This window comes from Haplochromis burtoni, unplaced genomic scaffold, assembly GCF_018398535.1.
Source record: "Haplochromis burtoni strain Fernald_Lab_line unplaced genomic scaffold, NCSU_Asbu1 Contig_12, whole genome shotgun sequence".
In the NCBI taxonomy this organism is placed as follows: Eukaryota; Metazoa; Chordata; class Actinopteri; order Cichliformes; family Cichlidae; genus Haplochromis; species Haplochromis burtoni.
In genome coordinates this window covers 3289076-3300229 of record NW_024582373.1, presented here as the reverse complement: position 1 = coordinate 3300229, position 11154 = coordinate 3289076, and the positions used below count along the sequence as shown (strand labels likewise).

Here is an 11154-nt window from a genome sequence, read left to right as displayed (position 1 = left end):
ATTAGTCCACAAATTACATATGAATGTTCACCAGATTTTACACAGGATCCATGACAATGAAGATGAAATTTATTCATAATAATTCATTTATTTATTTTTTTCTCTATCCTGTCGCAAACACACCCACTCGTGAACTTTTAATTAAAAATAACCAAACGCAACCACAGTCTTTTCACGCAATGAACACTTTTTTTCACAGCTCTGTATAACAAGTGGTTTCGAGTGTAATTCATCATATCAGTCAAGTGGTGACAATGTGATGACTGTTGTAAGTGCGACAACTGCGATTGCTCTCTGAGGATAAAAACGAGCACTCCGACCCTGCACTGATGGCCGAAGATGATCCCTCCGAGTTGCCGTAGCGCTGCAAGGCTGTGGCACTCCTCCTTCAATGAACGGTGGAAAGATGGCGACAGCATACGCACAAGCGAGAGTCGACTGTACCGGCGGATAAAAAGTGCTGTAAAGAGACAAAATCCACCTCCTTTGCAGAGATTTAGCGGTGCAAAGTGTGTTTGATATAGCTAAGACATGGTATAGCCCATGCACAGCTTGAAATAAGGAGCCACCGCTTTGTTATGGAGCCGCCGGATCGGAACAAGCCCAGCAGGTAAGCGATTTCGTTGAACAGACACTTTATCGCCAGGATTTCGCAGTTGCCGAATAGTGAGCTAGCCATGACACTGCAGTCGGAGCGCTTGCGCATCCAGCAGAAATCGACTTCCTGTCAAATAGTGATACCCGTGCAGTTAATGCATTTGCAGAACACTAGTTGTAAACTTTTTGGAGAAACACTTTCCGGGGGAGCTTGCTGCATATAATTTATTCCCAAGCAGTGCTCGGTTGGCCGTGAGAGAGCCAAAAATGCTCACCAAATACTGAGGTAGCGTTATTAACAATTACCAACCGCTATAACAGTGCAACAGTCCCAGCTAGCTAACATCCACATTAGCCGCCGCTAGTCAGTTTATTGTTCAGGCGCAAGTTTGTTGACAGAAACTGAGGGGGCTGAAACTGCGTTAGTTTTGCACTGCAGGGCTCTAAATGGGGACTTGAATATATATTTTTTTATTATTTTGTCTCGCCGAGCTGTGCATTTCCCTTCCAGTAACAGAAAAGCAAAAACTTCGCTACTGTAGCTAGCATGTTGCTTCACTGTTATTGTTAACTCCGTGGGTACATTCGGCGCCGGTGCTGGACGTTGAATCTGCGCTTTCAGACTTGGTGCATTTCATGTTGGCTCACTATTACTGCAGGAATAAGAGTGTGGTTGATAACATGTCGCAAACGTGCCGCGCTGCGGATGTTTGGGCGTACTGTATGCACTCAAGTGCAAAGTTAGTGCGCGATATATTTTGTGCAATCGCGCAGGAGACCGCGTTTTAACCAGAGTCTCAGGAGATTTCGATATGGGCGCATCTGGTAATCGAAATGCCGCAGTGTTTGCCCCTGACCGCTGGCGACAGACCCTCAGGAATCTGCTGTTGTGTCTTCCCCTCTCCTCCTCCTTCTCTCATGCAGTTTTTTGGGAGGGGGGGCAGAGCGAGAAGCATTTTTCATGTTGGATCAGCTCTTGTCATCTGCCATAATCACATTTTTTGAGTAAATAGCCAGTCTTTTCCTTTTTGGTGGCTATTTCGGCAATGATTGCGTAGCAGCCACTTGTTATTACCTTGCGCTTTTGTGGTCACTCAGTCGAAGTGGATACACAAACAGCTCGCGTGATTGTGCAACATTGGCCCTGAGTTAGTATATTGCTGTCCGACATGACTGCATGAAGAAAATTGATGAGCCAGTGGCCACATTATTGCTGAGAGTATGTTGGTTATGTTGATGTTACTTACATGCTTATTAGACCACGTTTAGTTTGTGCACCAGCAGATGAAAAGGTAACCGTTGCTCTATGGGAGCTCACGCAAACGCTCAGCGGTGTTTTACTAGTTAACAAATGTTTTAAGTGAGTCTAAATCTGTCTCTCCTGCAGGGTTTGCTTTCCTGCTGTTTCTATAGTAATGGGACTACTATAAACTGCCAGCAAAACTTGTAAACAGCAGAGTTTACATGTTCCAGGCTGCAAGGTTTGCACAGAAGCGACATTAGTTCAGCCTCTAGCGTGCTCCATGATGCATGGCTCTGCATATACATTTAAACTGCAGACTGAAAAGACAACAACAAATAAGTTTGCTTTTAGTCTTCTCGGCTATCTACCTCTTTGAGCTTATATAAGATTGTTTCGCACCAACAGCTATTTTAAGAAACATCAGTTATGTGCTCGCTCTGCAGTTGAAGGCTATCCCTATCTTTGCAAGTACAGAGGTCCTTTGTCAATAATGTCTCGTTCTCAAAGTCAGTCTGAAGACACTGTGGCTCACAAGCATTCCAGAGATTTCAGGATGTGGTGTGCTATGTGCAGTAGATAGCTGCCTGGAGCCCCGTAGGCGCACATTGGGCAGAACTCATTAATGCTTCGCTTTTGCCAGGAGCACAGGCTGTAGAATACAGATGGATCATCCTCTAGCATTTCCTATCTGCATCCTGTCTTTGCCCACACCTGCTTTAGAGAAAGAAACTAACACTCTCACAGGCTGCCACTCTCATCTGTCATTTCCTTTTAAACAATAGCACTTTTGTAACTGCTGAACTGTGGCAACTGATGTTGCTAATGCAGGAGAGCGACCGTGTAATAAAAATGATTAAGCACCGCTGAATACCATGTTTGTCTATTTTGAATACATGCTTTATAATGTGCACAGCTGCAGAACAGGGTGCAAGTTTGAAACTAAAAGAGGTGTTGCTTATTTCTCTCTGCAGTTTCAGATTACGTTTCAAAGGTGGAGCAGACTGCTGCTTTCACCGCATTTATAATGCATGCGTCATAAGGTGAAAAACATGTCATTACACCATTTAGCATTTAACTCGCGCTCCAGCCGACAGTGTGCAAACAGCGTCTGCTTTAGCTGCTGCTGGTGCAGACTTTTCTTAGACCAAGACTGTTCCCTGTGGTGAGCAAAGTACAAGTCCAGATATTAATCAAAGCAGTGTTTTAGAAATAAGTTCACTTTTTTTTCCTGGAGCTATGAATCAGAGTGCGTTTAGTGACAAAATCAAACTTCTTAGCTGTGCATTAACAGTGTGCTTTGCATAGTTAGTGCATGCAGGAGAAGTTGGGAGGTCACGCTGTTCCAGCAAAGGGTGTGGTGAAGTACATCTTGTTCATTGTTTCTGAATTCTGTCAGCTTACGATGCAAAAACTGATTGCTGCTTCAGCTCTGCCAGTTTATCAGGCGTTAACAGCATGTCAGGAATGCTTAATGTTGCACACACGTGTGCTGCATTTCCACGGAGCCCACCAATTGCTTTTTAATCTTATGCGCTCAGCAGTGAACGATGGTTTGAAATTAGTACCCCGCAGATGCATGCTTTTTACCGGGGGGGGGGGGGTAATTCAAAACTGTATTTAGCCTACCAGTTAGGCATCAGTTATGGCAGCATGACCTAATTAAAGCAAAGTGTGCTCTTACAAAAACCCGACCACCTTCTCCTCCTTTTCCTCTCTGTGGAAAAAAAACAAAAACAAAAGTCCCCTTTAGTTTGGGCATTGTGAGCAAGTGTGCTCACTAACCAGCTGTGTGGTATTCAGCCGTGGGCCTCACGGGCCACGTGTCAGCGTTATACAATAGAGAGCCCCTTGCTGGTACAATAGTGTGGATGGTTTGTGTCAAAGGTCAGCCCCCCCGCGACTCTGGCAGCCCTTGGTATCTCTGCTTCAGTCACTATACAGAAAAGACTCTCGATTTTTGTGCCGTTTATTATTCACTTAGTGTTCTGCCTGGGGCTTTAGCATTCCACTGGCCTTTATGGGAGCCCCAATGAGCCATCAGATGAGCCATTGAGAGCAGCCAGACACCATCTGCAGTGATTATTCACTATCAGCAGCCAGGCAGGGACAGCTTGAAGACCACAGTGCTGCTATGGTTAACTGCAGGACACACATGCTGGTAACTTTGTGCAGCCTGTAAGTAGGTTAAGAAATTCACAAGACAAATTTGCGTATCCCTTCCTGCAACGGCACAGCCTGTGCTCGAAGCGTGTCATGGCAACCTAACAAACAACCGGCCCCAGTGGCGTCATTGGTTCCGCTCTCATTCCTGAATGATTGAATCACAATGTTCTGCGTAGAGGAGTACGTTTTTAAAACTTGGTCTCATTCCCTCGCTCACATGTATGTACTATTTCTGTCCTTTTTCTCACATGGACACACACACACATCCAGGCTTTCGAATGTTTACAAATGCGCACACAATGTGATCACTTGTGACACACGTACGCACACACATGCCGTAGGAGTTTTTGAAGCATAACAGGTTTTTAAATGCGTTCTCGTACTAATGCAGGAGTACGGTGTGTATTTCAGCGTTCAGCAGTTTTTGTAAATCTGCTTTCTTCTTGCAGCTTCCTGATACCTGTCTCAATTATCGCATAACAAAAACCAAACTCATTTGTCTGTTGTTGTGATTAATGCCTTTATTGTAAGGAACACAGTTGCCTACTGTGCATGCACACTGGAAAGTACTGCACGGCGTTTTGTCCGTCTCTTGCAGAACAAGTTCCCTCACAGTACACTCATAGAGTACATTCATAATGAAGTCAGTGTGCTTTAATTTAAGGGTTGATCTGCGATTTGTTCTGTGACTGTTCTGGGTAAACTGGTTGTGCTGTCACGGAGATTAATGGGTTGTTAGAGGTATTGACAAAAAATTTCAAATATTTTAAAACAAAAGGGCTTATTTCCAGTGAAGTTACGAGAACATATCTAAAGCATTCAAGTCGGTAGGTCCAACAAGTTAACATCTGAGTTTATAGGCTGTTTCACAAGATGGGAGCTTCTAAGTGCTTAAATAATTCGAGACATTTTCCATGAACAGAAACTTGCTGTTCACTTTGCAGTGACCCTGAGAATGACGGTTGTTCTGTGAGAACAGGTATTCGTGATTGCAGCTAATCTTGCACATGCAGCATTTTCAGCAGGTGTTCTGACCTGTGTCTGCCTGCATGTAGCTCCACAGCTGCTCCCACACACTCTCTATCTCTGCATGTGTATGTGTGGAGAGTCACATAGGCATTCTGCCGGGGGGGGGGCAGATGGGTGAAAGAACTGCAGCCCCGTCCACTCACACTCCCCAGGTGACAGCGACACACCCATCCCCCGTTTGAAGCTGCCAGCACACAGGCTAACAGGCACGTGTAGGGGAATGCCTTTGAGTCAGATGATCAGCAGATGCACACATGGTGACTTGCATAAATATAATAGATGTCACCCGTTTTCATTTGCCTCCCCTTCTTCCCCATTGTTTTATTTTGGCTGGGTCAGCCCTTGTAACCTTTCTCTCTAATCCTATTAAAAAAACCTCTCAGAAAGGCCTTAGGGCACAGAGCTTTGACATTGTAATCTAGAAAGGCGTGGTGCTCTTCCACATTACTACCCCTCCCCTTTTCCCCTTTTTTCCCACAAGGAAGTGTTTCGAGTGTTTGTAATCTTTCCTTTCTGCAGAATTAGCTGCTACAGCCTTTCAGAATGCTGGTAAACGCCTGTGGTATCCAATATTTATTGTTTCCTCAAGATTTCCTGGAATCTCCTGGGGGTGTTATGCTGTTTTGCATAAGAACCATATTTGCATGCAACTGTGCAGTATGACTTAGACAGATTTAATGATGGGTTACTATAACTCCCTTTTTGGTCAAGCTATATGTTTACCAAGACACACACAAACAGTTTGATATCCTGCACCTGGATGCCTGTGGTCATGCACAGACTATTGCAGCCAGAGAGATTCCCCCCTCCAGGGCAGACAAGTCGTCACACTGCTGTGGGTAGTAGCAGACGTTCAGTCTAGCTGCAGTTTAGCAGCCTGTCTCCTGTGGCATTCAGGATTTGCTGCACAGTCTGTTATTGGTGCAAACAGACGAGCACTATTTGACCTTGTGCACACATTTCTTAGGTCGTGCTTGTGATATGAATGAAATGGTTTCATAATGCCAAGTTGTTGTGTCTCCAAATCTAGTTTCTGTTCCAGGTAACAGTTCTTATGCATATAGGCCAGTCTAATTTAAATATGCAGATCTTGCTCAGACCAATGGGTTGTCTTTTCTGTTGTCATTCATGCCTGACAGGCAGGCCAAGCCAGTGGAAAATGCATCCCTACGGAGCCAAGAAGTGGCTGAATCCTGTGACTCTCCCAGTGAGGAAGAGGAAGCTCTGTATGGGACATCACCTCCATATAACGCCCGTCAGGTGAAACACATGTCTAGCAAACACCTGAGGAACAGTCAGGGGAGGAGCGCTGGGGGGTCTCCAAACAAATGTAAGTTAGTAAATCGATTTTACCGATAAATGTGTACTTAGAAACCCCACATTACATGCAGGTTTTACACACAGTGTTCTGACTGGAAGTCTGTTTCTTTTCCCAGCTGACGCCAGCTCATCTGCCCTGAAGGACAGTCCCAAGGCAGTGGAGACATCTAAGGAGCACAGCTACAAACAGGGCAAGAAACTGAGGTCTGCACAGCGCTCCACAGAGAGAGATCACAAGAAGACATTTGAAGGCTCATTTATGCTGGATCCCCTCTCAAAGCCCCTCATGGAAACCAGAAAACATTACTTGAGTTTGGGCTGCAGTCGCAGTCTTCCTGTGTCTATGCCCCATATGTCCCGCACCCACCGGCAGACCTCAAGGACAGACTGTCCTGCTGATCGCCTCAAATTCTTTGAAACTCTGCGGCTGCTGCTCAAGCTCACATCTATGTCCTCCAAGAGGAAAGAGAAGGAGCAGAGAGGCCTGGAGAACATGCCTTACTTGGGTCACAATAATGAGGTTATTTGGCTGGAGCTGCAGGCATGGCACGCACGGCGTTCCACCGGTGACCAAGACCTTTTCCTTTTCACTGCCCGCCAAGCTATCCCTGACATCATTAACGAGGTTCTGCACTTTAAAGTCAACTATGAGAGCCTGATAGGGGCTCAGTGTTCAGAGTCTCAAGCAATTCAGGAGGACTATCAGAGAGTCCCTGATCTAGTTTGTGAAGAGAAGAGGGAGCCTACTGTAGCAGAGAGCAACCACTGTGGAGTAGATCCCTGGGGCTTTAGGGCCTGCCCCTCATCAACAATGAATGCAGCAGAGCCTCTTGGCTCTGGCGCTGATTGCAGGGAGCATCTTCAACGTCAGCGGCTGGCATTTGAGCAGGTCAAGCGAGTTATGGAACTGCTGGAGTCTGTGGAAGCTTTGTACCCCTCTTTGCAGGCCTTACAAAGGGACTACGAAAAGTATGCAGCACGAGACTTTCAAGGCAGGGTGCAGGCGCTCTGTCTGTGGCTCAATATCACCCAGGACCTAAACCAGAAGCTGCGCGTTATGGCCACAGTGTTGGGCATCCATGACTTATCCCGTATCGGGTGGCCCGTCTTTGAGATCCCTTCACCTCGCTGTTCTCGCGGAAACGAAGATGAAGAGAATGACGACGACGACGAGAACGACTCGATAACCACTTTTACCACAGAAAGTGACGTCGAGGACAGATATGGCGAGGACAATGGAGAAGCGAGTCCTGTCACAGAGGGAGAGTTGTCTCCCATCCTGACTCCTAAATTTGCCCGTTTGTTGTCCGAAGATGAATTTCTTCCAAATGCTACTTCAGGAAATGCAGAAGCATCCGTGGGAGGAGGGGTGTTCTGCCCAACATCCATCTACAGACCATTTGTGGATAAAGCTCTAAAACAGATGGGACTACGTAAACTGATCCTCAGACTGCACAAACTGATGGATCGCTCTCTTCAGAGATCCAGAGCAGCACTGCTCCGCCACACTCTTGCACTAGAGGTGAGGCTGTTATTCTAAGAAATCTGGTAATAAAAAGGAGTCACATTAGTAAAGCTACATCTGGGTGTGTCATATATCCAGGCCCTGCTGGTTAATGACTTAGTTACTTTTCTATAAATCAATTAACAGCCATATGATTTTTTGTTTTTTTATTTTTTACGGATCGAGCTTTTTCTTGTTTACAAAATATTTATAAACAAAATAAAAATAGAACCAAGTTATAGAAATGATTAAACAAATTAAAACCAAATTAATTTTACCACAAGCTCTGCAACAGAATTATTTGAAGTGTGATCGTCATTGTATGTTAAATATAATTGGTTAATTAAGCTGCTGTGACTGTTTTGGTCATTTGAATCTTTAATATAAAAGAAGAAAAGATTAAAAAGATATAAATCATTCTACTGATAGATACTGATACATTGATTTCTAAAATTGGATTGGTAGTTTAAGTTGTCATTGAGAACAGTAATGGCTTGTAAACACCAAATACTCAAAATACTCAAATACTCACAAGTCGGCCCAGGTAAAACCCCCTACTCACGCCAAGTCATAAACAATTGGGCTGACTTGTCTTATCTGCATTACCTGGCACGTCGTTAGCATATGTATAGAGTTTTAAGTAGGGGGGTTATGTTTGCGCTGCCCTTAAGGAGTGTAGTCTGTGAGATGTGGTTAGCTGCACATCTGCTTGCCAACTTTTTTTCAGATGCTGATGAAAGGCTAATTATTTCCTTTGTTTAATTTATTTAAAGTAAAATACTTTGAGGTTCTGCCAATTAATATAATGGTATATATTACGCATTGTTTGCATGCTGTGGATTGTAACAGACTGTTTCCCAAACATCTGTTCAATCGTAATTTATTGTAAACAGTGAAACAAGATAATCAAATGCATTTTTCAGTAACAACGTTCTTTGTAGAAAAAAAGGAAACACTAGGAAATGAAAATTTTGTTTTTAATCAATTATTTACAAGAATTCATTTCAAGGAATCAAAGTTTAATTCATTGCACTCTAGAGCTGAATTGCAACGTGACAACTGAGTGGCCTCATAATTCATGCAAAAATGTATTTGTTATTAAGTATGTGTGGTTTTTCTAAGCGGATCTATACCCAGAAAGTTGATTCTGTTCAGTGGGTGAAATATTTTGTCATTCAGCTGAGAAACAGTGAAGTTTCTCCCACTAAAAATGTAACATTCAGATAAACAGAATCAACTTTCTGGGATTTCCTTGCGAGGATGATTAAGCATGCATCAAGACAAATGGGTACGTAGTATAGAGCTTTGCACTAGCAAAAGATCCCTGATTTGACCCCACGCGGAGAAACAATTCCTTTTAGGGTTTCCATCAGTGAGAAAAAAATCAAACATGCAGAGCTGCCTGCCGTTGCAACCCATTGTGAATAACAGAGCAGACAAAAGTAGAATTCAGTGTGTGTGTGGGTTTTTTTTTCCCAGTTAAAGCAATGATACAGTAAATTAGTTCTAAACAGCTGAATAGCATTTTTGTCCACAGAAGCAGTGTAGCAACTCGTTATATTGTTTGTATGTTAATATAATTTAATTAGTCACTTGAGGAAACCTCATTTCGAGAAGTTCTTACAGGTAGAAGCTTACAAGAAGTCCCCTTCCTCCGAGACTTTCTTAATTAAGTTCACACTCCTCTTCCACTTGTAGTTTGCAGACTTTCCAGACCCAATGCTGTACAGCGATTACCTGCCTGAGCTGTCACGACACGATCAGTTCAGCGGTCCTGCTGACCCTGAGCTCGGAGCGGACCAGGTGTCCTGGGCGGATCTGCTGGACATGGATCTTCCATCCTTCCGGCCAGCGTTCCTTGTACTGTGTAGAGTCCTCCTCAACGTCATTCATGAATGCCTTAAACTGCGACTTGAACAAAGGCCCGCTGGAGAGCCCTCGCTGCTCAGTATCAAACAGGCAAGCAGCTGTCCAAGTCCTTGCTTTTTTCTCCTCGGTTTTAGTTTATAACTTCTCAACAGTCCTGTGATGCCTGCAAACATGCAGTTTAAACTTTTGGTGAACAATTAGCCTTAACATTTGTTGTACACAAGTGTTCTTACATGCGTTTGCTTGTGCTCTGCAGTTGGTGCGCGAGTGTAAAGAGGTCCTTAAAGGAGGTCTTCTGATGAAGCAGTATTATCAGTTCATGCTGCATGGTGTGGTGACTGACGCTCAGGGCTTGCAAATAAACGCCAATATTGATGAATTTGAAGAAGATCTTCACAAGATGTTGGTGGTAAGTTTCCCAGCCATTCTCCCGCCTCTATTTTCAAACTGTAGTTTGTGATTATTCACCGTGTGCTGCTTTTTGTGCAGGTTTACTTTGACTACATGCACAGCTGGATCCAGATGTTGCAGCAGCTGCCTCAGGCCTCTCATAGCTTGAAGAACCTGTTGGAAGAGGAGTGGCACTTCACCAAGGTCATCACTCCTTACATCCGTGGAGGAGAGGCCCAGTCTGGGAAGCTTTTTTGGTGAGTGAACCCGCAGTCGGTCAGAAATGTGCCATTTTTAAAACCGAGTGACCGCATTCTTGTTTTAGTCACGGCGCCTGCTTGCAGAAGTTTATTAATCATTTATATAAAACTGAGCAGTGTTCCGCTCTCTGCAGTGACATTGCTGGGATGCTGCTCAAATCCACTGGAGAGTTCCTCGATGCTGGTCTGAAAAAGAGTGATAATGAATTCTGGGAAAGTGCGGATGACAGCACCGCCTCAGATGAGATCAGGTGAGGATGATTTCAAGATTTCATCAAGTTTTTATTGATGTTTTTGTCCCAGTGCATTTTGATTTTAAACTCTGAAGCTTTTAATTTTTGCAGGCGGTCCGTTGTTGAGACTAGTCGGTCTCTTAAAGAGCTGTTCCACGAGGCCAGGGAGCGAGCATCTAAGGCCCTGGGCTTTGCCAAAATGCTTCGTAAGGTGAGAAACTGACATAGGAAAGAATATTCACTTCCTTGACTTAAAAAGAAAAAAAGAAGACGCAACAGTACTGGCTTTGCAGTTTGTCTGTCACCCTGTTTTCTGTGTTTACCGAAGCACCGGGATTGTGTTTTGACACGTAGTTTGTGTGCACCCTTCTCTGCAGGACTTGGAGGTTGCTGCAGATTTCACTATCACTAACGGTGTTACTTGTCTCCTCGAGGCACTGAAGAAAAGAAACTATGTCAAGGTGTTTATTTTGTTTTGCTTTTATTATATTTTATTTTGCCAGTTTCTGATCTTCCTTCTGCCCTGGGGTTATTTATGTAACTGTT

The 11154-nt window shown here is 44.1% G+C and overlaps 1 protein-coding gene across 3 annotated transcripts in view; it reads left to right on the top strand.

The window, feature by feature from the left end:
• Nucleotides 1–293: 293 nt before the first annotated feature.
• map3k4 (mitogen-activated protein kinase kinase kinase 4) overlaps nucleotides 294–11154 on the top strand; it is a gene marked incomplete in the record, with an annotated part of 22285 nt that continues 11424 nt past the window's right edge. Inside the window, 9 exon segments of one of the 3 annotated variants that reach the window (XM_014329031.2) lie at nucleotides 294–610; nucleotides 6172–6362; nucleotides 6469–7874; nucleotides 9555–9815; nucleotides 9982–10134; nucleotides 10215–10372; nucleotides 10510–10626; nucleotides 10720–10819; nucleotides 10986–11071. In XM_014329031.2, the coding sequence (XP_014184517.1) occupies nucleotides 579–610; nucleotides 6172–6362; nucleotides 6469–7874; nucleotides 9555–9815; nucleotides 9982–10134; nucleotides 10215–10372; nucleotides 10510–10626; nucleotides 10720–10819; nucleotides 10986–11071 (2504 nt within the window). 3 annotated transcript variants of the gene reach the window in all.